This window comes from Triturus cristatus, chromosome 9 (assembly GCF_964204655.1).
Source record: "Triturus cristatus chromosome 9, aTriCri1.1, whole genome shotgun sequence".
Lineage (NCBI taxonomy): Eukaryota > Metazoa > Chordata > Amphibia > Caudata > Salamandridae > Triturus > Triturus cristatus.
In genome coordinates, this window is record NC_140592.1 from 743,963,374 (window position 1) to 743,989,560 (window position 26,187).

The 26,187-nt window shown below is 50.1% G+C and overlaps 1 protein-coding gene across 1 annotated transcript in view; it reads left to right on the forward strand.

The window, feature by feature from the left end:
• The window catches only part of NAA40 (N-alpha-acetyltransferase 40, NatD catalytic subunit), a 43,503-nt gene that overhangs the window by 12,442 nt on the left and 4,874 nt on the right, over positions 1 to 26,187 (forward strand). Inside the window, exon 6 of the mRNA XM_085626016.1 lies at positions 167 to 250. Within this exon, the coding sequence (XP_085482142.1) occupies positions 167 to 250 (84 nt within the window). The remainder of the gene's footprint in view (positions 1 to 166; positions 251 to 26,187) is intronic.

Sequence of the window (26,187 nt, forward strand, 5' to 3'; positions counted from 1 at the left end):
AGTACCACATCCCGCAGAAACTTTTCTTCTGTCATGTGGGACTCATTTCTGTTCAGTATTGGTGTTGCACTTACATGTTGGTTGGAATGTCCGACGGTCGAGTGAGCCAGCCTGCGTAGAATATACCAGTAAGAAAGAGCATGACTGACCGTCTCCTTCTCCACAGCTATGAGGCACAGTTGGAAAGCAAAGTGCGGAGGAAAGGCCTGGGCAAATTTCTTATTCAAATTTTGCAGCTGATGGCCAACAGGTGAGTGAATCTTATCTTATTCTTTATTGATTTTGTAGAGCACTGTAAGGGGGCCATGTGTAGTCTGCTGCCTGTCATATATATTGCATAGAACTAGTTCCGTGTCCCAGGTCCAGACCCAATGTCAAAGTGTATGTTGCACACTGCAGTTGACTTGATATTGTGTTACAGTGCTGCTGAATTTCCAGATGGAATATGTGAACATTATAGGAATGCAGGGGTGTGAACTTCTATTATCCAATTCCCAGTACATATTGTTATCGGGTCCATGACGACAAGTTTTAATGTTTGTTCATTGGACAAGTAGGCCCAAGCCTCTGCTACACCAATTCTTTGGTTGCAAGCTTATAGAACCACAGTATCGATGTGTGAAAGAGGAGTGTGTGCCAGTATGGCAAAGTTTGCTTTCATATTTAGAAGTTATTCAAACATGGATATGTTTCAGTGATGCAAGGTTCTTAACATTATGGCGAGCACTCCAAGGAAATTGTTAGGTCAGCTTGCATTACTGACAGTGGTTCTGGTATTAAAAGGTCTACAAATGTTAGCAAAATGTAATACTTTGAGGCCATTTAGAATGCTTCCTAATTATGTATAAACACATCCATAAGCATGAAAGCAATATTGATTGTTTGCTTTCAAATGCAATGTACATAAAAAAAGTAGTGCTTAAAAAAAAAAGGTTTTTTAAACGATTGTGTAACTTTAAATACCAATTCTATGAGGCATCTTTTAGTAAAACCTGTGTAATGCATTGTAATATGAAAAAAATGTTTAGAACCATTATGGGCAACATGAAGAGAAATAAAGGGTATGATTCTTACATTTCTAAAAGTAATCCCACAGTTCGGCTTTACATTGATCCAGATTTATAACTTTCAGGAAATAACAAGAATAAAGGAGGAGGCCTGGAAATCATTCTCCTAGCAAACTTTTGCAAAAAAAATTCCCAAGAATAAATATACGCACATATGTTTGCTCATGTGAAGTTCTGCTGTGCAATTGTAAATTTACATTCACTAAACCCCCCTTTCCCACCCAGATCAGGAGTTAAATTTCCATCTTTTTCCAGTTTGGGAAGAGACTGGAGGGATTTGGTGACAATCCTTAAACATGTTAGTTTGTGGCTGTGCAAACACTTCAAGCCCTTTCCAACCATGGAACTATACAAATTCCAATCTCCCTACAGTCTGAAGAATCCAAATCATGATAGAATAGAAATAGAAGCCCTAACAAAATCCCAACGGCTACTATCAGAAGTTTGATGAAAATGAACACTGACCTAATTTTTCCCCTAACTGCAAGGCACCAAAGGCAACCAGCAGATTTTTTTTTCACTAAACAATTAGAGTTCTGAAGCATTCTGTCCTTTGGGAAAATAGTATATTATAAAATTCCACACCCATTTCAGGACCCTTGTCGTCTTCCTCAACGCTTAAAAATGTACAGAGATCTTCAAGATAACTTTCTGAAACATTAATAACTCCAGAAGAGCTTTTGATGAATTTAATGAATTGCAAAAGTATTGTTTAAAACAAAATGTATGTGACTTCCTAGCCTAACAAAAGAAACGCCAAGCTTAAAATAACCTTCAGGTATAACTAGAGAGTGAGGTCAAATGGATGTGGACTGTGAATTTTCTTTATTTTTTATGTATAAAAATGCTAAGAACTGGACTTCTGTACCCTTAAAATGTATACATTTGTTTTTGAGGGAGAACATATTGTTGGTGACTTGATTTTAAAACAGCAGTGTAGAGGAAGAACTGGGTAAGTGAGGGTGTGGCTGAGAAAGTATTTTTGTTTAAGTAAGTAAAATAACTTTATTTTGGTTTGTTGAACCATAAAAGTGCACAGTACAATCATTAAAGTACATAATAAAACACATAGTAAAGTGTTTAAAATAGAAGTTTGTTTACACCATGAAACATCTTTTGGCAGTGAGACACCTTCCTGTTGAGACAAAAAAAAATAGTCCAAAAAGTGGGCTAAAAAAGGGGACCATTATGCCATCTAGAAAATCTAAGATAGTGACGCCTTTTTGAGGTGCCTTGGGCCAACATATGTTAACTTTAAAGTGCACAATGCAGTTAATATTAATTGATAAATATATGAAAATAACCACTTTTATTGAAGCAGCAATAAGTTTCCTGCAAATCTGCATAGCAGTTTACTTTACTTTAGATACTTTATACTGCTCCGAAAAATCATATAAATCAGCATCTGACAAAATGCAATACATTTAATAATAAGTGTTTTTTTATGATTCCTGAAACAACTTTTAAAAACTTGAACACGCCCTTTGTGCACTTATAGAATTGATTATTGCTGAACAATGGTTTATGCTTTTGAGGCTAGCTTGGTAGCATACAGAGCCTCCGCATGATTCATCCGACTGTAAGATAGGCCTCTGGTTGAATAGACCCTGCTATAGGTCTCCGGGTTGAATCAGGGCAGGACCAGCAAAAACATTCTTTCATCCTTTTGAGATTGATGGATTGTCACTTGATGATCAGTAGTTTCTGTTTAGAATGATGCACAACTGTAAGATTGTTAAATAGTAATCTAATGACTACAAAGGTGCACAGCAGTTATGGTCCTGCAGCTCAGATACTTACCTCCAGCAACTATGTGGATACCAGCAGAAGGTGCGCACTGTGTAGAGCTAGCCCTTACTCTTGAATCAGAAGTCTTCAACAACAGGGAAACCTGTGAGATGTGGCTAGACCATGCCTTAGTGTTCCAGTTAAACAGTCAAACTAGCACTGCACAGGCTTTAAAAGGTCACTTTAACAAACTGCGTGAACACTATCTTCTCGAATTGTAGAGCTGGCAGTTCATTTATAAGCTTACACTTTGGATATTTGCTAAATTATAAACAAAACCAGCAAAAAGCCTAACCACTGATTTACTAGTTAGCCCCCTTACTTTGAGGAGTAAAAACATGTGTGACCTAAGCTCTGGCATTAGAACTGGAAATGCCGTCTGCCTCCTGAGTTTCATGTTTTTGCTTTGGACTAGACACTGAAAAAATTACTTTGTGGAGTTATTTTACCTTTGGAGATGTTGCATGCTTGTATGGAAGTTAATCCGAGGCAATGTATACTGGAATTGCTCCTTAACTCTGGTGTAGCTGGCATCCTGTTTTTGCTTGGTAAATGTAATGCAGCAGACTGAAATTAGTTATTTCAAAGGTGTTGCGGAGCATTGTGGTTTACCCAGGAAAGGCTTTGAAAATGAGGTGTGATGCAGCGTTTGTATCACACTGGAAACATAGCCAGTACGGGGTACAGTACCTTTTTTGGTCTCCGTTATGCACATTTCTATTGTGTTACAACTGTGAAGAACTTGCCATTTTAATTCGATTTAGCTGCATTATTGGTTCACACGAGTTTCTCGGAGTTCTGGGTTTTTTTTTCTAAAGCTCTACTTTTTCTCTTGTCTGTAAATAGTTTGGCTGCAGTGCTAGCTGCGGTTCTGTCCCTTGGATACAGGAACGTTCACTGGAGCATGCTTACATACCTTATAACACACTTGCTGATACTCAAAACAACTGCTTGCTGTTGACCACTTGCATCCCAAACATCCTCTTGCCCCACCTATTGTTTTTCATTGACTTTGCCTATTATTCCAGCCAGAGTAAGAAGACTTGCAGAGCTGGACTACCCAGCATGCTCCCTCTTGGCCCATTCTCAGTATTGTATCACTTGAAGGTGAGAGAGGGAGAAAAGCTAGTCCACCCTGAGAGTGTCTACTGGCTTATTTAATTAAATAGTGTTAAGACATTTTTATTTCACCTCCTGCATAAAGATTCTCTTCAAACTCCTATTTGGGTTCGAACGTTAGGAGCAGCAGTCACAGTCACTGCTTAAGGCAACTTTTTTTTCGTAGATGTTTGACCTGCTTTTCTGAATTCCTTGAATTCTTGTGTTTTGTAGACTAAAAAGGAAAGTTTTAACACAACATTGTGGGGCTGTTTTAGGAGGGTATTTGTCGATCCGAATTGTGAAAAATAGCTAATTGACTTGTTTTCGTGGCCTTCGACCCACACGTTTGAAGTGTACAATAATTGCTACTTTGTGCTTTCGTTTTGAAAATTAGACCGGAGAAGAAAAAGGGTGTCGTCCTGATTAGAAATATAGCTGGAAAATCACAGTTTTTTTTTAAGCAAGGTTGCTTTCAGGCTCTTCTTGAAATGTATTAAATGGCCATTTTATGTAGGTAAATGTGAAGAAAGGTCATAGCTCTTACTCTTTGATATCTAAAGGACATAATGCCCTGCTGGATTCGTCTGATGGTGAAAATTGACGCATGTATTAGGTTGCTGAAAGGTTGCTCTTGTTCTGATGAGCATTGATTGGTTCTGCTCTAGTAGTCCAGTTTTTAAAAAGCTTGGTTCACTGATAGAGTACTTTGAGATCACCGCTGCGTGAGTTATATGTAAACAATATTATCAATTAATCAGAGTAATGGGATTTACTACAGTTCTTAAAATATTACCTCATGCTTGAGCCTGTACCTCAGAGTACGGCAGCACATGCTATCTTCAATCAATCAGGGAATTGTAAGCACGCTACTCACCCGTGAGGGTCTCAAGGCGCGGAGGTTAGGGGGTCCGGAGATCTGTTTAGCCGAAGGGCCAGGTCTTGAGGGTCTTCCTCATGGTTTTCAGGGATGGGGCGTGTCTGATGTCTGCAGGTAGCTCGTTCCAGGTCTTGAGCCTAAATCCAAAGATCTCAGTGCTGCAGTTTTTCTTGACATTACATTTGTTACCAGGAGCTCAAGATCCGTATCCGAACAGTGGTCCTCCGAGCAAACTGGCATAGGCTGCTGCAACCCTACCCAGTCTTAGTTATCCTGATTTACGTTTTTTTTTTATATCTTTTTTTTATTGGCATTTATATATATTTAAATATTACCATCAAGTCATTTACACATCCATGAGAAGAGTAACATATGGCACAATAATTGTACATGAGAAGCAACTCGTTACAATATTTATGACTGGAAGCCTATTCATTTTCAACTCCCGGTTTTAGCCAGTTTCTCTAAAATAACATCATCTTCTAGGTTCCGGGCCTCATTAATAGAAACAAACAAAAAAAAAAAGGAAGCAAAAGAGATGGAAGTTCCCTCTCCATGGGATACCTGTCAATGGGGAGTAGTCAGGTTGGTCATCTACAATACCCACCCCAGCTGTACATAGTTCTAAAAACCCAATTTTACCACTTATCAATAAGCACAGTTACGGTACGGAAGAAATTAACAGCCGTATAATACCAAAAAAACGGGGGGAAAAGGGTGGCAACACAAGAGCAAAAGCATTCACTCTGCATCACCATAAAATACACAGCAAACTACAACTTGTAACAAACTACCAGTGGTCTTTAGTCCAAGCAACTGCTTATATTTTAAGGGGCAATTCCTTCCCCTAATTCCTTTGTAATCTCTCGTCGCAGTCCCACCATCTGCCGAAACATTGTCCCCTGGTTACTACCTTAAATGCATCCTATTCCACTAATGGGGAGTTGGCGGTACCCTGATTCTCCGCAAAATAAGTGCTCAGGGCCGCAGTAAGAATCTTCCGAAAACCATCATCTTCTATCAGGGCGGGGTCCAATCTCCACAACGGAATTGGGGGCCCTCTCGGGGTAGGGGCAAATCTCATAAGCAGTGGACTGTGATCAGATATGGCCCTGCCCAAATATACGGAAGAAATTAACAGCCCTATAATACCAAAAAAACAGGGGGAAAAAAGGGTGGCAATACAAGAGCAAAAGCATTCACTCTGCATCACCATAAAATACACAGCAAATTACAACTTGTAACAAACTACCAGTGGTCTTTAGTCCAAGCAACTGCTTATATTTTAATTGGCAATGCTGCCTGTGGAATCGGGGGGGGGGGGCGCGAGTAAGGGGGGTGGGGAGGAGAGCCCACATCTAAACCCATTTCGATGTTCCACCCGGGTGCCCATCCACTCCACCCCATATGAGTCCCAATCTACGTGGTCAATCTTCACCCATCACTCTGTGGATAAGGTGCAGGTGTGTGCGGTCTCTCCAAGTCATCAGAGTCCGTCGAGTGTGTATCCGAGGACCGTGCAGGCAAATGTGTTTCCCATACCTTCACTATATCAGCCCACGATTCCGCTAGTGGTCTACAGCGTTTCGTGATTCTATCTTCTTTAATCAAAGCCCTCTCCTCAGCTTGCGCTCAGCAAGCTACATCGTCTTCCCATTTGATCACTAAGGGAGCCTGCTTTGCCTTCCACTTAAGAGCTAGTCTTCTCCTAGCCAGGAGCAATACCAAATCGACGAATCTGAGCCCCAGCCGTTTGGATTTGGGTCTCGGGAATAAACCTAGGAGACAGTTCTCCGGAGTGCATGCCAGGTTCTGGGACATTACCCCATTGATAATGTCTACCACCTTGGTCCAATAAGCTGTAAGTCCCGGGCAGGACCAGACCATATGGTCAAAGTCCGCATCCCTCTGTGAACATCTGGCACAGGCCTGTTCAACCCCCGCATATACCGCGTTCAGACGATGTAGGGGGAGATAAGTTCTGTGGAGTTCATCAAACTGTAGGAATTTAAAAGCAATGTTTCTAGACACCTTTTTTGGGCCCCTCAGAACCTTCTCCCATTCCTTATCCATCAAGCGTGCCTTCTCATCTCTCCAGTTGGTGAGGCAATGGATGAGCTGTCATTTCCATTATCGTCTGATAGAGCCACTTTACTAAGTGTCCGGCCGAACCCAGTGTCACCATTACCTGTAGGGGTGCATGAGTATCCGGTTCTACCACTCCCTTCCCCCCCCAAGTGTCTGAGTGCCCCCGTATCTAATGGTAATTCAAAAACTGTCCCGGTGGCAGCTCGTGATACTCCAGGAATTCGAGTGGCAGCAGTTCCCCCTCTCTTAACAGTTTCCAACCGTCTGCACTCTTGCGTCTTCCCAGCATGTTAGCTGTCGCCACGTGAGGGGAGGGCCCCTTCCTGCCTGTGGGAGTCCAAACAAGGGAATTCTAGGCGAGTAGAGCAATGCCTCTTTGGATCGTGCCGCACATCTGTCTCAACATGACACTGCTACAGAAAGTAACACCCCCATTTGTTTGATCTTCTGGCGACGATCAAGCATCCTGGGAAGCAATACGGCTGGCGATGAACCAGAAGGTAAAGATAAGGTATCCAGTCCCCTCCCGTCGAGCCACCGAGCGAGCCATTGCAGTTGGGGTGCCAAGTAATAAGACTCAAAATCTGGGGCCCCTAATCCACCACTCGCCAGCGGGAGCCTCAAGGTCTGTAAAGACACTCTGTTTCGGCCACCATCCCACACCAAGTCCCTCAATATCGCGTCCAATGTCTTAAACCAGCTCTTCGGTATTATCACTGGTAAGTTGACGAAATAATAGAGAAGACGGGGTAATACCACCATCTTGTATAGCGCTACTATAGCCATTACTGGTAATTTGAGTGTGCGCCAAAATGCCACATTCGACCGAAGCCCCCTTAATGAGCCTCCAAGGTTCCCTTCCAACAAATCCTCCTGAGTGTGATAAATCCGAATTCCCAGGTACTTAAAAGAGACTGGTGCCCATCCCAGGTCCTGCGGGAAGATCCGAGGTCTCGGTAGGGTATAGCGGGAACACATGGGCCTTCCTCCTATTAAGTCACAACCCCGAGAGTTCAGCAAATTCTTCCAGTAAGTGTAGCACCACCGGGATCCCCCTAGGCCCATCCCGTCGATATATTAGTACATCGTCTGCGTATAATATCATATGATGGGCCCCATTGAGTGCCACCCCTAATCTCTCACTTTCTTGACTGATGCGTGCCGCCAGCAGCTCCATCGCAAGAGCAACAAGCATTGGCATAGCCAATAGGTCTTGCTTTTGGGACCTTATAAGTATTTAGTTATGCAGCACAATATCCTTGGTGCAACAACATCAACTGTTGCATGGCTAAGCACTTATAAGGTCCCAAAGGCGAGACCTATTGGCTGTGCCCATGCTTTTTTTTTTTTGTGTGCCGTAGCAGGGCGGTGGCTGCTGCTTGGCAGGTCCGAAGATCCCTGGCGCCCTCTTTCAATGGGAGTGAGAGCGAAAAATGGGGGAGGGGTGGTCCACCTGTGTGCGTGTGTGGGGTGTACACAGTCCAGAAAGCTGGCACCAACTAAGGTCCAGAGATGGGGCTGGGAGAGGGCGAAACGTTGCTGATGCGGCTGGGGCCACATAAAACAGCTGGGGGGGGGGGGGTCGTTGGCTTCAAGGGTATGCTGCATGTCCAGGCCTGCGCCAGTGCGCAATGACTCAGTCCGACACCAAGGATCGTAGCTGGTGCAGAATAATCGATTGTGCTGCTCCGCTCTTTTTATTAAACTCCTGCGGTCTTATGACTTTGGGTCAAACCAAAACTTAATAACAGCCTGGGGGTGCTGAGGTGAACCCACCCTAGGTCAACATTACAACCCGAACTAGACTGTGATGTGATTGAGTGAGCCGGTGTTAAGCCGATAGGGAGAAGCCCTGCAAGCATAATGGGCAAAAGTTAGCTATGTCAATAAAAATAAGAAAATACTCATTAACAGATGAAATATGATACATAAAGATAATGGGGCTTATCAGCTGCTGTGAGAAGCAGAGAAGCAGAGAAAGAGGAAGAGACTACGACAGAAGCGTTTTATATGGTACTAGTGTTGTGTGTAGACATTTTGCATCGTGTGTTTTGTTGTTTGTTACACATTCCTACTAGGTATTGCTGTTTGTGTTTTTATTGGCTGGTGAGCAAACAGAAAAGAAAATCCAGCCAGAACTTTTAGACCTCCTGAGGCGGAAGCCGGGAGAGTAGCTTTGTGCTTTTAACATCTGAGTGTATTTACTGTGTTTTATTACGTTTTTACCTCATTCTCCCCTGGCATTAGCGCGCTGCAGCTGCCAACGCTGCCGCGGCTTACCTGATTGTTTGTGTTGCCGCCAGCTCCGGGACACCGAGGCCACGCCCACCAACATCAGGCCACGCCCCCTCCGACGCTGGGCATTTAAAACGCGCTGATTGGCTAGCGCGTCCCAGAACTTTTAGACCCCCTGAGGCGGAAGCCGGGAGAGTAGCTTTGTGCTTTTAACATTTGAGTGTATTTACTGTGTTTTATTACGTTTTTACCTCATTCTCCCCTGGCATTAGCGCGCTGCAGCTGCCAACGCTGCCGCGGCTTACCTGATTGTTTGTGTTGCCGCCAGCTCCGGGACACAGAGGCCACGCCCACCAACATCAGGCCACGCCCCTTCCTATCATCCATTTCCTATTTAACATGTGCCTTTTCCGGTCGCGCAGCGGACGAGCGCAGCGGGCGCGCCGTTTGCGCGCCGAAGGCGCGCCTAAGGCAAGCCCGTCTGCGCCCGTCCGCGACCAGACTGCGGCCGGGGCCAGACATGCTGCCGAAATTGGAACATATGGTGGACAGATATCTTGGTCAGGTGAGGATCTAAAGGCACTTAACCCACCATCCAACTGCTGCCCTCACTCTATAGACCCAGCAACCTTTGACCCCGCCCAAACTTGTAGCAGTTGCAGGATAACGTTTGATAACGCTGCCCCTGCAACACCCCCCAACCCTAAATCCCCTCCTCAAACTAACCTCAGGGCGGGCCTATTAAACTGTAGATCCCTCGTCAAACATACAGATGAGATCTGGCTTCTACTACAAGAGAAGGATTGGGATATCCTGTTCCTTACTGAAACATGGATTAAAGAGGACAACCTGACCTCTATCGCTCTTGCCATCCCTTCGGGATTTAAAATATGCCTCGCCAACCGGCCTGGGACAAAAAGAGGCGGTGGCGTAGCTATCATTTTCAAAGAGCATCTAGTACTGACATCTTCGGCTGCCATGACTATTCAAGGAATTGAAGGTCTTCACTTCTGCTTCCAAGTGAGCCCTCAGCTCTCACTAGCAGGACTAGTGATATATCGCCCCCCGGCTAGTGTAGACCCTATTCTTACTACCCTATTGGACACTATAGTGCAGAGCTCGCTCCTCCACCCCCTTTTCTTAGTGGTAGGTGATTTTAATATCCACATGGATAAAGTAGACTGCGCTATTGCAGAGATGCTTCGTACAACGCTAGACGCTGCCGGCCTTAGACTGATCAATAAAGGCCCCACACACACTGGGGGCCATACTATTGATCTCATCTTTGCTAATATCAAAGATGTGCGGTCCGAAAAACCTCTCCCTTTGATATGGTCAGATCATTCACTTGTCCCATTCACTCTGAACATTCGTAGTGAAACCAAGGCACCTAGCAAATGTTACTTTATGAAAAGACAATGGAAAAAACTGACCCCTGAGTCTATGTCCCCGGTCTTGGCACAATCCACTCCCCCCTTGACAAATAATCCCAATTTGGATGCCGTACTACTCAACGAGTGGATAGGAGGGATGGTCTCTCTTATTGCCCCAGCCTCTCGGGCCCTATCAAAAAGAGAATCCCCCTCAGCCCCCTGGTTTACGCAGGAACTTAGAGAGGAGAAAGCGGCCTGTAAACAACTGGAAAGACTCTGGAGAGTAAACTATGGCTTAGAAGAAAAAACAAGATATAAGGAAGCATTAAAAAAATTCCGCAAAGCCATTAGGAAAAATAAAAAGCGCTTCTATGCGGACTCAATCATACAGGCTGAACAGTCCAGCAAACAAGTGTTCAAAGTAGTGCAGTCCTTCTTCAAACCTCAATGCATTGAAAGAGAGGTTGTTCCCACACCATTACTCTGTGAGCAAATTTCAGAATACTTCGATCTTAAAATTAAAAAAGTATATGACTCCTTTGGCCCAGTAATAAGTACGGTGAAACAGGACACAGCGAATAATGGCGAGTCAGGAGGAACCCTCACCCAGTTCGCGCATACCTCTCTGAACGAGGTGAGGCAAGAACTCAGCCGCTGTAAATCCGGCTCCCCTGATGATCCCTGCCCTGCTAAACTGTGGAGCACCATAGCGGACTCTGTAGCGCCCACACTTCAGAGTATCTGGAATTCTTCCATTACGTCAGGAATCTTCCCCGACGTTTGGAAGCATGCCACTCTTCTTCCCCTAAAGAAAAAACCTAACGGGGACCCAGATGACCTCACGAATCTCCGCCCAATATCCCTGTTAGCCGCCCCGGGTAAAATGCTGGAAAAAGTGATACAACGCCAATTGAGTAAATTCGTGGAGACTAACAACATATTCCATGAAACTCAATCTGGCTTTCGACCCGGCTTCAGCACAGAAACAGCGCTCCTAGAGGTAGCCGAGTCAGTGAGGTGGTCGATGGATGCTGGACGTTCAGCTATGCTGGTACTCCTGGATCTGTCGGCCGCCTTCGATACGGTGGACCACGCTAGACTACTTAGTCGACTGGCAGAGATAGGCATTCAAGACAACGCGCTGAAGTGGATAAACTCTTACCTATCTCAGAGAACGCAGAAGGTGGCACTTGGGACGTTTTCTTCCACACCTAAAACCCTCAACTGTGGAGTCCCGCAGGGCTCGGCCCTGAGCCCTCTCTTGTTTAATGTCTATCTGGCCCCCCTTTTTACGCTAATTGCCAACTGGGGTGTTAAGGCAATTTCCTACGCCGACGACACCCAGTTGGTATTTCCTTACTCTGAGATGACACAGGGATCCTTCGCAAACTTTAAAGGCTGTCTCCAGGACATTGCTCACTGGATGAATATCAACAAGTTAAAACTAAATGCCAATAAAACCGAAGTTATCTTTTTCGGTATAGGTCCCACCCCCGCCCCAGAGCTATGGTGGCCGACGGAGATGGGCTCCCCCCCTTCGCCCAGTCTCTCGGCAAAAAACCTTGGAGTGAGATGGGATAATAGAATGTCTTTTACTTCCCATATTCAACAAGTGGTTGGCTGCTGTTTGAGTAAACTAAGAAACCTCCGAAAATTTCTTAAACTTCTACCAGAGAGCTGTAGGAAATTGGTAGTCCATGCAACAGTCACCTCACGGCTTGACTATGCTAATGGCCTCTACCTGGGCCTCCCAAAATTCCTAACCCATAAACTGCAGGTAGTTCAAAATGCGGCTGCGAGGCTGCTACTGCGAATTCCTTTCAAGCAGTCAGTCTCTCCGCATCTTCGAACCCTGCATTGGCTCCCTGTGGTCAACCGGATAAAATTCAAAGCTCTGACACTTGCGTTCAGATCTCTGCATGGCTCCTGCCCACTTTACCTAAAAAAACGCCTCCCAAGATATTCCCAAAGTCAGGCACTACGGTCAAATGACCGTGTCTTACTGGCTGTCCCACGAGCAAAAAAGGCCCGCCTTGGCGGACGCACCTTTTCAGCAAACGCCACTGTTCTGTGGAACTCTCTACCTCAAGCAATCCAGCAAGCTCCATCTGAACACTGCTTTAAGAAGATGCTAAAGACCTGGCTCTTCTCACAGCCACGCTAGGTCTTCCATCTCCGCCCCAGGTCTTCTATGGTTCTTCTAGCGCCGGGACACCTCCTCGCGAGGTAGCTGTTCGCGCTTTATAAAATCCAGTATTATTATTATTATTATAATCAGAGCCTCCGGTTCTGAAAAGATATTGGGCAATAATAGCTGCAAAACTAGTGATTCTAAGCATGGAGCCAGAAATGAGCACGTTCACGGTCCTAAATTGTTACTCTAGACGTTTCTTACAGCGAGGATTTTGTCACTCACAAATGCCTAAAATAATGCTGGCTGTGGACAGAGCTACCGACTTTGGAGGTGGGGGAAATTAGGTACGAGCCTCGGCGTCAACTCAACAACAGAATCCTGTGATTCTGGGCAAATCACGTAATCTCCTCGTGCCTAGTACAAAATGAATGTGTCCCTGCGTAACTTAATTGGTGCTCATGTAAAACGATCCAATACAGGTCGAGAACGCGCTATATGAAACTACAAATAAAATAAATTGAGAGCTTAGCTGGTAGAACTATCAAAGAAGCTTTATTGAGAACTTAGGGTGAGGGCGTGCCTTAAACGAGGAAAGAGGTGGGCGTTAAACAATGAAATTAGTGTCCATATTATATCTTTCAAAGGTACCCCCGGGGCAAAACAGCAGTGCCCCAAAGAAGTTACTTTGTATAGCTATGAAGTTCATTTGTATAGTGCCCCAGGGGGTGCCAATTGGAACGCGATTAGTCCGTTTTTTTAGCCGCGAACTCAGTGGCGGGTTTGAGAAGTGAAGGGGGCGGGTTGTGAGCATGGAAGTGGTTGCCGGCAAGTTACTCTGTCTGTACCTGTGGACTTCTTAGAAAAGGTGAGAGTGGATATAATTGAGAAACTAGATCCCGCTGTATGCTTGTGCTTGAATGCCTGCTATCTTGCTCTCCTGAGGCACAAAAAAGAGGTAGGATGCACAAAGAGATTGAAGAAATTGCCTTAGTATGGTAAAACCAAACCTATTGCCTTTGCCAGTTCAAGTATCCAAGTGGACACAGCAGAGTATATCACATGTTAGAACTAGATCAGACAAGCCATGCTCTCACGAGTTCTGCACTCTGGTGCATGGTTGTGGCTGGAGAGGGATTCCTTCAGCTCGTTTGTAGGTACCGTTCGCCATGGTTGTGGTGAATGGCATACAATATTAAAAAGGTATCTGCGCCACCGCGAGACGCACTCTGTGGTGGGGGAGGGGCGTTGAAGCGATAAAGGCGTGTGGGCGATTTCGCAAGACGCGCTCTGTGGTGGGGAGGGGCGAGCAAGACAGAGAGGCAGAGCGAGGCGCGCATGCGGAAGAGCGAGAGGAAAGCCAGATGGCGCCTCTGCTCGTGCCTGTGCACGTAACTGCACGCAGAATGCCTCACAAAAAGCTGTGGTAGGACTTTTAAAAGCCCACTAACTAAATGTCTTGCCATTGCAGCGCATGCGCTGGCTCAGGCGAGACCTAAACAGCAGTGGCGATAGGGGACAACTCTGTCGAGTCCCCCTATAAATGGTATAAGGTGTAGACACTGTATTTCCTGTTCGCACCCTTGCTCTAGGATCCTCATATAGGAGGCGGACCCAGCGTAACCACCCCTCTCCCATCTGCATCCTCTCCATCGTCGCCAGTAAAAAGTCCCAGCGCAAGGAGTCGAAAGCCTTTTGCAGGTCTATCGACATCACTAGTGTGTCAGGGTACCTACCCAAATCCCTGTGGAACAGGACATTATATAGTCTCCTTAGATTATTAGACGTGGAGCGCAAGGGGGTAAAATCGTTTTGGTCAGTGTGGACCAATCTCTGCATGTGTGGTAAAAGCCTAGTTGCTAATGTTTTACTTAAGACTTTTAAATCCATGTTCAGCATGGACAGGGGTCTAAAATCCGTCCCTGTTGGATGTTCATTCGTGGTTTTTGTTAAGGGGATCACCAACGCTTCCCTAATGGAGGGCGGTAGCTGTTTTTCTCCAAGCGCAGATGAGATGTATACAGTTGTACCAATCGTAGGGTTAATGTATTCACAAATGCAATGTAAAACTTGCCCGTGCCTTATCTTTGATTGCCTTCCTGATTTCACCCAGTTTGACCGGCGTCGCTAGTGAGTTACTAATGTATCGCTCTAATCCCGGCAACCCCAATTCATCGAGATACGCTAATATTCCGTCTCTTTGAATAAGTATTCTCGAACGCCCCGTTAATAGAACAGAGTATTTGCCCTGTTACCTTGGTGACACTAGGAATCGGCGCACCCCTACTTTCTGGTCTAATCAGCCTGCCGGCCCTACCCCCTTCCTTGTGCTGCCTTGCCTGATAGTGTTTGAGGTCCAGTACCCATAGCCTGTCCCAGGTGGAATTATAAAGACTTCGTACCTCCCCCAATTTATCCTGCACTGTAATTCCTCTAGCCATTTCCCTGTCAAAGTCCTGAATTTGAGTTTCTAATGCCCCTAATTCCTTCGTAATCTCTCGTCGCAGTCCCACCATCTGCGCAAACATTGTCCCCTGGTTACTACCTTAAATGCATCCTATTCCACTAATGGGGAGTTGGCGGTACCCTGATGCTCCGCAAAATAAGTGCTCAGGGCCGCAGTAAGAATCTTCCGAAAACCATCATCTTCTATCCGGGCGGGGTCCAATCTCCACAATGGAATTGGGGGACCCTCTCGGGGTAGGGGCAAATCTCATAAGCAGTGGACTGTGATCAGATATGGCCCTGCCCAAATATTCAGTCTCCGACAACATTGGAGCTAACCGAGCTGAGCAGAAAAACATGTCCAGCCGTGTATGCAAGTCATTTATTTAGTAATCTGTTTATTAGAGTTTAGATGATGACATATGTCATACCACGAAGCAGGATAATGTACAGTTACAATTGGTGTACATGAAAATGCACATGCTAATACAACATTGGCTGCAATAATGGGGAGCAACTCTTATTCCATGTCCATACTGAAGGCCCCAACGGCCATGGTCACATTTGGTAAATCGCTATGTATCTCGGGATCACCCCCCATGTGGAGAACTATCATGTGGAGGCAATACATCTGCATCTACAGTCCCACAGCTGTCCATCATAAACAGAAAACCAACTTTTTTTATGAAGAACAAAACTACGCAGTCGGGAGACTAACACCCCTGCAGAAAAACAACTCGGTGTTCATCCAGGCACCCGGCCCCCCATCCTCTCTTCAAGATAGTACACAACCAGCAGTGCTTGCGTTCCTATGGCTCACCAACACAGCCCGAGGTATGACATCAAAGATTGCTGCACCTTGTCAGGCGGGGCAACCCCTCGCCAGCTAGCGTGACTTCTCCAAGTTACCCCCCATTTTCCCCTGCGACAGTCTCTCCCAGTCGCAACATGGACTGTACCAGTGACTCCCACTGTGCCGCTATGGGGGTCGCCCTGAGCCCTAATGTTTCCTCTCTCTGGAGGGCTACTCCCTTCGCCCAGACCAGGAAGGAGCCGCGCCACGCCTTCACATGTGGGGGGGGCGTCTGCCTTCCAGCGCCGAGTGAGAAGTCGCTTCGCCACCACCAACCCCAGATTAAGAAATCTAGAGGTGACCTTTGTAGAGGGCGTTCTGTGAAAAAGATGTAGCAAGTGGGATGACCACTCGAAGGGGATATCGCACCCTGTACATTCGCGGAGCGCGTCTCGTATCGCCTGCCAGAGGACGCCAAAGACTGGGCAGCTCCACAACATGTGGATCAGGTCAACGTCCAGTTCTGTGCAACGGGGGCAACAAGCATCCGCGCGACAAAAGTATCTGTTGATAGAGGCAGGTGTAAGGTATGCCCGGTGTAAAATGAAGAATTGGATTTGTCGAAAGCGCATGTTTCGGGGAACCCTTCTCGGACGCTGTAGCACCCTAGCCCACTCCTTGTCGGTCATGGGACGGTCTAAATCCGCCTCACACTTTCCCCGCAGTGATGCCAAGCTCACTGCCGCGTGCGCTCGTAAAGCCGAAGCAAACCACCTGACCAGGCGCCTCCCACGCCCCATCACGTGAAGGTACTGTATCACTAAATGCTGTTCTGGCTCCTCCTTTAAGTCTCCCCACCGCCCTGCCAGTGTCTCCACCAAGGCCCGGTGTCGAAGGAACTGACCAGGGGCCAATCCCGTTTCCTCCACCAGAGCGGTGAACGAGAGAAGAGCCCCGTCTCGATAAAGGTCCCCTAAAGTGCACACATCTACTGTGGTCCAGTCCTCCAGCTCCGAAACCCCGAGCACCCCGCGTCCAACGGGGGAGCCCTCCAATGGTAAGGCCGGTGCATAAGGGACCCCGGACCGGGTGAGACGAAGACATCGGCGAAAACATTTGTAGGCCACCGCCAGTAGGAGTGGTGCAGGCCTCTCCACCTCCGCCGCCTGGTGAAAGAGCCCGAGAAGGTTAGTCAGCGAACGAGGGGGGGTCGTCGCAGTTGCGGTGTCCTCACGACCTCTGTCTGCCAACCAGCGTGCTATCCATTGAAGCTGCGCCGCTAGATAGTAATGTTCAAAACATGGCATAGCAAGTCCCCCCTGTCCGACGGGGAGGTACAATTTGGGCAGCGCGACCCTGTGCCGCGCAGCACCCCATATGAAGTCTCGAAGGGAGCGCGTTAAGCCCATGAAAAAGGATACCGGGACATAGATGGGGAGGTTAGCGAAATAATACAGTAGTCTGGGCAGGATCACCATCTTAACTAACGCTATTCGGCCAGTAACCGAGAGCGGGAGGGTACTCCAGAATTTCATCTGGGCCCTGACTCCAGCTACAGCCCTTCCCAGGTTGCCATCCAGGAGATCCGCCGGTTGGCGGTATACCTGGATACCCAGATAGCGAAAGGTGTCCGGTCGCCACTGCACCCGTACTCCTCCAAGGTGATAACTGCGATCTGTGACGTCCGCACCAAACACGTAAAGACAGGACTTGGCGGCGTTCACCCGGAGCCCTGAAAGTCTCTCAAATTCGCACAAAATGCGCTCCAGCTCAACAGGGATTCGGGCCACATCCCTGACAAAGATCAACAGGTCATCCGCATAGAGGGACACTTGGTGCACCGCATCCCCCAGCGGGATGCCATCGGTCAGCCCTTTGCGAAGCGTAGCCGCCAATGGCTCCATTGCGAGCGCAAACAAGAGGGGTGACAGTGGACACCCCTGCCTGGTGCCGCGACCAACCGGAATGGCGTCAGAAATGTTCGGTCCAGTCCGCACCCTCACTGTGGGTCTCTTGTACAAAAGGGCTGCCAGCTGAAGAAAGCCGAGGCCCAGTCCAAAGTGCGATAGTGTTGCCACCAGGTACCCCCACTCTAGACAGTCAAATGCCTTTTCAAGGTCCAGGACCAGGCAGCCCGCCCTGGGCCAGGGCCGAACACTGTCCTCTGCCACTCGGAAAAACCGTCGCAGGTTAAGAGAGGTGCTACGCTTGGGCACAAAACCATTTTGGTCGGTATGTATCATTGCCGGTACCGCCAGCGCCAATCGCTCCGCCATCACCTTCGCCAGGATTTTGTAATCCGTATTGAGTAGGGCAAGGGGGCGGTAGGACCCCAACTGAGTGGGATCCTTCCCAGGTTTGAGTAGGGATACCAGGTAGGCTTCTCGCATTGACCTGGGTAGAGCGCCTTCCTCAAGGGCGGCCAGGTAAAGAGTGTGGAGTTTGGGCACTAACGTTTCTTTGTAGGATTTATAGTATTCTGCCGGGAGCCCATCTGCACCCGGCGCCTTCCCAGTGGCCAGAGCGGTGACCGCATCTCTGATCTCCTCTGCTGTGAGGGGCCCCTCAAGTGACTCCTGATGTTCATCTGGAACCACCAACAAACCAGCAGCCTCCAGGAACCGATCTAGCTCCCATGCCGGCCGCTCTCCCGTCGACCTATACAGGGACGCGTAATGAGACGTCCGTGCCTGGTGGATCTCCCACTGCGAGTACACCAGCGATCCATCTGGACCACGTATAGCGCTTATCGGAGCGTGAGCCGTCTCCTGCCGGTGCAACCAGGCCAATAACCTCCCCGCTCTGTCCGACGTAGCATGGACACGAGCCGAGTGGGCCGCGTAATTGTGGCAACGCAGACGTTCCAGCAGTTCAGCATGGCGCGCCCGGAGTCTCAGCAGCTGGTCCAACTCTCGACCGCTGCCCTCTCCGCGCAGTTTATGTGAGAGTAGGCGAGACTCCAGGACAGTAAGGGCCCCTGCAAGTTGTCTGCGAATGTTACACGTCTCGCCCAAGCAGTGCCCCCTGATGCAGACCTTATGAGCGTCTCACTCTAGTAGTTCACTGCTCGTGGTACCCTCATTGAGATCAAAAAACTGTTCTAACGCAGTGCCTAACTAGGACCGAAATTCTACATCCTCCAGGGCCGCTGACTGGAGGCGCGACATGGAGACCAGAGGTCGATCAGGCCTCCGCTGGGGAGACACCCTGAGGGGGTTGTGGTCTGAGTGCGTCCGACCTAGATACTCTGCCTGGACTAACCGGGAAAGCAGCGAATGGGAGCCCACCACCCTATCGAGGCGAACATGAAGGTCATGTACCGCCGAGTAGTATGAATAAACTCGGTCGTTCGGGTGCAGACTGCGCCACACATCCACCAAAGCCCAGCGGGACATCCAGTTGGTCAATTCCTGTACGTTGGAGCCTACCCGCGTACCTCGAAGGGGTGGGAAGGAACGATCTACTTGCACGTCAAGGACCGAGTTAAAGTCCCCTCCCATTAGCCAAGGGAGACCCACATATGGTGCTAGCACCGCAGACAAGTTAGCAAGGAATGAGGACTGCTCAATATTTGGGGCGTACAGGCCATCAAGCCGCCCGTGCACCAGGGTATACCTCCCATCCGGGTCGATCAGCGACTCCAGGCATGTGAATGGTGTGCCCGCCCTTATCCAGACCAGTGTGCCCCTGGCGCGCGCTGAGTAAGTGGTGCCGAATACCTGACCCCTCCAGCGAGCGCATAGCTGGCCCAGCTCCCGAAGTGTCATGTGTCTCCTGAAGGAGGGCTATGGACGCTTTGTGTCTCTGCAAGTACGCAAATGTTGAGTATCTACGCGCTGGCGTGTGCAGACCTCGAACATTCCATGTGATTACGTTTGTGGTGGGCATTGGGTCCTATCACAGTCGACAATTGGGGCGAGGCCGGGGAACACCCAGTCGGCGCGGGGCATAGAATCTCCATAGATCCATCCGGAGCGCTGCATTGAAAACCTCCAAAACCAAGAAACACTAACGTGGAACCATGCACGCGAACTAGCTAACCAGGCCAATAGAACTGCCAGGGCAAACTCCCAAGTGGGCATTCGTCCAAACTATAAGCCAATGCTTATGAAGTACAACTAAGCCCAATGATGGCGAATAGGGGTGATTGTGTAACGTTGGCTACCGTGGATTGCTCCTGTCTCAAGGTGCCTACGCGGCACAGATGTTCCTTGTGGCATGGGCTCAGGACAGCACGGGCAGGGGGACTCAGCCTTTACTGTCTGCATCTCTAAGCTCAAGTAACACCTAGCATGCCATCTACCCAACTCGGGGGAGCCACTTGCAGACCATCCCATCTTCTGTCTGCACCATATCCTCCCATGCGACACACCCCCCCTTATCACACCGCACCACTCTCATCATACTTTAGAGTCATTAGGTTGCAACCACCAGTCCCCATCAGCAGCCCCCGGAGGGCGTGTCCAGCACTCAGACACTTTCTCTACCTCACCTCCGGTTCATACGATTAGTTCTGAAGTTTGAGGGGTCACCAGCGGCATCGGCAGGTCGTCAGAGAGTGCGGTGGACGGGGAGGACAAGCCACCGGTCCCTGGGCCGGCACATTCATGAGTGATCACGTCTCCCCGGCCATCAGGAGATCCAAGTGTCGCTACCGCCGCCAGCGCTCCCTGGCGCTCCAGGCGCATCCTCGCCGGACTGGGAGCCACCCCCAGGCTCAATTTCCCCATCTCTGCGGGGCCCTCCTCCACCGGGATCTCCTCCCTCGACGCGCATCGGGCTCCGAGTCCTGCGGCCGCTGCCCGCCACCTCGCCCGGTCTCTTCCAGCCAGTCCCAGACCTCCGACAGTGCATCAAAGAAGCGGGTCCCCTCCTTAGTGACTATTCGGAGGCGCGACGGGAACCGCAGGGAATAGGAGATCTCCAGCGCCCGCAGACGGCGCTTCACCGCCAGGTAGTTGCTCCGGCGTTTCTGCACCACTGCCGTGTAGTCCGGGAAGAACAGCACCTGACCATTTCCCACCTGGATGGCGCCCAACTTCCTGGTTTCGCGCAGCACCACCTCCCTGTCCCGATAGTTGAGGAGCTTAAACAAGAACTTTCATTTAAAACTTTGGCACAGGCGTATTCGCCGACGCTACTTCATGGACCACAATACCTTGGGGTAACACGCTAGTAGGACGAGCAGAGTGCAGCCAATCGGACTTTTGTTTGTGTTCAGGCTCCCTTGAGCCGGTGGGGCTGACGAGCCCATGGATCAGCACCTGCGCGCCATGAGTGGTACACTACCTGAGAATACTTTTTTGGCAGCCTACGCAGCAACCCTACACATATACCTACTCCCTGCTGACGAGAGGCAACTACCTCGAAACACGTGTCCAGGGATGGCTAACGCAACACTTACTTTCATTTAAAACTTTGGCACAGGCGTATTCGCCGACGCTACTTCATGGACCACAATACCTTGGGGTAACACGCTGGTAGGACGAGCAGAGTGCGGCCAATCGGACTTTAGCTTAAACAAGAAGGGGCGAGGACTGGCCCCCGGCTTGGGCCGCTGTGCTGGGACCCTGTAGGCGCGTTCCACCACAAATTGCGGAGACAGGATTTCAGAGCCAAGTAAGTCGCGCAGCCAACCCTTGACCTACTGTTCCGGCTGCCGTCCCTCCTCGCCCTCCGGCAGACCCACCACACGGACATTGCAGCGCCGGGAACGTCCTTCGGCATCCTCAGCCCGGTCCTCCAAAACATGGACGCGATCTATGAGGCCTTGTAATGCGGCTGTGTGGGTGTTCACCACTGGTTGGATCTCCTGAAGGGACTGTCGCTGTTGAGTCACCGTGTCTACCAGTTTGCGGTGATCTGCATGGAGGAGTGTGAAGTCTACAGTAACCTTATCAATGCGGGACTCCAGGGAGGCTTTAGTTTGCTCCAGCGTGGAGCCAATCCGCTCCACCGCGGCAAGCACCGTGTCCAGCTTTGCCGCCAGTACCTCCTGTTTATGAAGCGGTGGCCCCCCCACTGTTCTCCGCAGCGGGGCCCGAGTTCCCAGCCAGCGTCTGGCCGTCCCGTGATGCGTTCCGCAGTCGGCCCATGACCAGTTGTTGTGCTGTAGGCATCCGCCGGAGGGTCGTGTCGCCAGGCAGCCGGACCAGCCCCAACTATCGCTGCCCGCCACCCCTGTAGGTGGCCAACGCTGCCGGTTGCCCACTTACTCCGGGATCCAGTAGCTGAAAAAGAGCATCAAACCTCACTGACCACACCACCAACACACACCACCGACACACACCAGGAGATCACCGTTGTCCGCCGATCGTGGGGTCCACTGAGCCACAGCAATGGCCGTATTACTGCTCTCTGTAGCTGTGCCCGAGACCTTTCGAGACCTCTCTTCCCCCCCCCGGTCCAGGCATTAGCTTTTCTCGAGGACTGGGGAAGACTCGTGGCGGTCACCAGATCTCTCAAAGTTGCTGCACTCGTGGCGGTCACCAGATCTCTCAATGTTGCTGCTGCGTTCTCACCCGCTACTGGGTAGTGCAGCGGGGCCGCCAGTATTTTATCTATGCCAGCACATCCCCATCAGACTCCAAGCGCCCACGATGTCAGGCCTGCACTCTGGGCGACTGCCGTCCCCTGTGCTCTATGCATCCAGTCGCGTGCTGGGGGGCTACGTTGTCTCCCGTGAGCGTCATTGCCAGGTATGGGCGTTCGGGGCCAGGATTATCCCCTTATCAGTGTCCATCTGGGCGTCCTTGTCCCCACTGCCACGGGTAGTTCAGTGCAGCGCTACTACGCCCATCAGTTGCTCCTCAGGGCTCAGAGAACCCACTCCCCAGCATCATGGCAACGTACCGCCACACTACGGGTCTCCCAGTCTGTATCTGCGTATAGAGGACTGCAACCAGGTCATCGCCGCAGCCTCACCTTCTCCCTCCGCTGCGCCCCTCCGAGGGATCCGCCGACCTGCACACCGACCAAACACTCCCCGGGGCACCTCCGGCTCCTGGATGGGGGCTCCGTCGGATCACGCGACTCTGTGGTGGAGTCCGCCTCGCGTGGCCGCCTGTCCGACAGCGTCAATGGAGAGCTACAGCCGAGTCCGCCGTGGGTCGGAACGCGCTGGGGGCAGCTCACCCCGTTTAATCCACCCTGCTCACTCGCCTCATCGCCAGCCAGCCAGCCGATGCCGTCACCTCCTGACCAGGACACCTCAGGTAGGCACTCCAGCAGCGCCCCGACAGCGCTGCAGGCCCCGCGGCCTGGTGCCCTCGTGGCCAGCCGCGGGCTAAAGTAGCAGACTCGGCCGGCCGTCACTCCTTCCCGCTGTGTCGCGTCTGCCGGCTGCAGCTGTCACTCAGCGGCGCAGCGTCTTCCAATCACCTCTTCCGCCAATCTGCACACCGCTGCGCCGGGGGCTCACGGGCTTCACCCCCGCCAACGGCCGATGCCTGAAGTGCCAGGATAATGGTACCTTTCTTCCGGAGCTTCACTCGATAGCGGCTATCATGTCCGCGCGCCAAGCCACGCCCCGCCGTGTATGCAAGTCATAGAGGTGAGAGTAGTATGAGTATGCTCTCTAGCATGCATTATGTAATCTCCACATGTCCAACAAGTCCCATCCCGCGACCCATCTCTTAAGTCCCTTAGCCGTGGTGGCAGCGAGTGTACCCCGTATCACACACACAATGAAAATCCCCTCCCAGTATCAGGCTTTCGTGTGGCACTCCTGCCAGTGTTCCTGAGAAACGTTCTAGGAAGGGAATCTGTTCCCGGTTCGGTGCATACACACTACCTGCCTTTCAGCTTGCCCGTAATCACAACAAACCTTCCATCTGCATCTATTAATTTCCGGGAGAGCTGAAAGGGAACTTTCGGCCGATTCCACACTAACGCTCCTCTCGCAAAAGCAGAGTAAGTAGTTGCAAACAGCTGCCCTCTCCATCTACGTTTCAATCGAACACCTCTGATTCTGTGAGGTGCGTCTCTTGTAGCATTGCCACGTGCACGCCTCTTCGTCTGATGTAGTTAAATATACTGTGGAATTTTGAACCCCTCAGCCTGGTCTTTCTGGCGTGCCATCTATCCCCACATTACCCCTCTCTGATACCCCACCCCCACCCCATTAGCCCAAAAAGTTGTCGTAGACCTCCTGGTATGTGACAACAAACCAAACCCCACAATTCCCTCACCCAAGAGCGGACTGACAACGGTCAGCTGCCCAAACTTGCAAAAATACTGCATATCACTGTACTACAACTAGTTGTTAAGGTCCCAACCTACATGCACAAGGACCTACAGGGGAGCGCAACCACTGTCACCAATGTCGAAACAATGTTTGTAAATCATACATGACGTCACAGCCTTAATTGGCTGTTCCAGCCCACATCCAGAAGCACCCCCCGGCCACCCTCCCCCGTTCCCCTCCCACCCCAAGAAGAAATGTCACAGGATCAGTCGAGCCCATAGTACAGATAGAGAAAATACAAGTGGGAATTGAGGAAAGAAAGAAATTCCCATCACTTATCCAAAGACCCCGTCTGCCGAGTCACTTCCGGCATGTCCACACTTATTACTGGATGAGTCCGTGTCCAATTCACCAGTCCCTTGTTTTGACTCTGAACCTTTCTCCAATGATGACCCCCTGCTTCGCATCAAGGCCGCATCTGCCTGTAGAGCATCCGCTCGTTCCGCCGCTGTCCGCGACGGGCTCGGCCTTTTAGGAACCTTCCGTCGGCGGCTCCTTCAGAGGTCGTGTCTCTGATTCTCTGGTCCCGCTCGTTTGCTTCCCGCTTCGGGGCAAGCGATGACCTTCCGTTTTGTAGGCTTCAATCCACTCCCAAGCAGCTTTCGGGTCGTCGCAAAAAATGAGTTTTCCCATCCAGCAATATTCGCAGCCTGGCTGGGAACATCAGAGAGTATTGGAATTCCTCTTCACGTAGGGCTCGTTTGACTGCGGTGTCTCTGGACCTCCAGTGTGTAATCCGGGAACAGGGACACTTTATTGTTCTCCACCGTATAAGGCCCGTCTGACCGTGCCTTCTGTAGCAATAGGTCTCTATCACGAAAGTGGAGCAATCTGGCCACCACCGGTCGTGGCGATCTCCCTGGTGCCGGCGGTCTGACAGGTACTCGGTGGGCTCTCTCCAAAGTGTAGAATTGCGTGAGATCCTCCGGTGCCACCACCTCTCGGAGCCATATTTCCAGGTATGTGACCATGTCCTGCCCCTCCACAACTTCCGGCAGGCGCAGTACCCTCACATTGTTTCTGCAGTTTCGCCCTTCTGCGTCTTCCGCTTTCTGCTTCAAGATCCCGATCCTACCAGAAAGTTCATCGACCTTCGCAGCCAGTACTTATTGTGCAGTGGCAAGCACTTCAAGGGTCGATTCCGAATGTTTCACCCTGTCCGTCAGTTTGGCATGTTCCACCCTAAGCAGCCCCAGACCCACTGCCACTGTACTAATGTCCTGGTGCAACGTTGCCTTGGTGTCCGCAATGGCTTCTAAAATCTTGGCCAGTTGTTGGTGCACAGGTTACATCCGGTAGTTCCCCCTCCATTTTCTCTAGGTACCTATTCTGCTGCACGATCATCTTTTTCCGGCGGACGTCCCGCCAGCTTCCCTCTAGGCTTCTCCATGGCTAGCGTGGGAGGCTCTGGGCCCACAGAGCGAATACGCACTGTTCCGGTTGTGCGATAGGTTGCCACCAGCCCTTCTGTCTCGAGCCCCTTCTACAGGGATGCTCCGCTCACTGCTCCTCAAAACTGGTGAATTGCCAAAGTTGTAAGCACTGCTATTATCCAGTGCCAGCCGGCTCGGGAGGGAACAGGGGATGCCCGGGCAACCACCCCAGCCCAATCCTGCAGCCCCCAACACGCCGGTGCACCACTCGGATAAACAGGCAACCAGCGATCGACCTCAACGGTGGTGTGCCGCCTCAACACAAGCCAAAGCAACAGTGTTCTGCCACGTACATCAGCGGACCCCTTTTGGTTCGTCCATGCAGTTCACGAGATGAAGGCACCAGGTCTGCCTCTCAGTAAGCAGCAGCGTGCGGTGGTAAGTCCACAGAAGGGATCCAGCTGCTACGGTATGCCACTGAAAAGGATCAGAGCACCTCCCAAGAGTGTGGCGCAGGTCTCCAGGAACGGGTTGTTGCCTCCGAACTCCCAGGCCCAGCCAACAGCCCCACTGCCACGGGACCGATCGCCGCTGTATTCCACTCTGACTTCAGTCAGCCTCCTGCAGTCCGTCGAGGTCCAGTGGGGAGGCGCGGGACACCACAGTCTCGT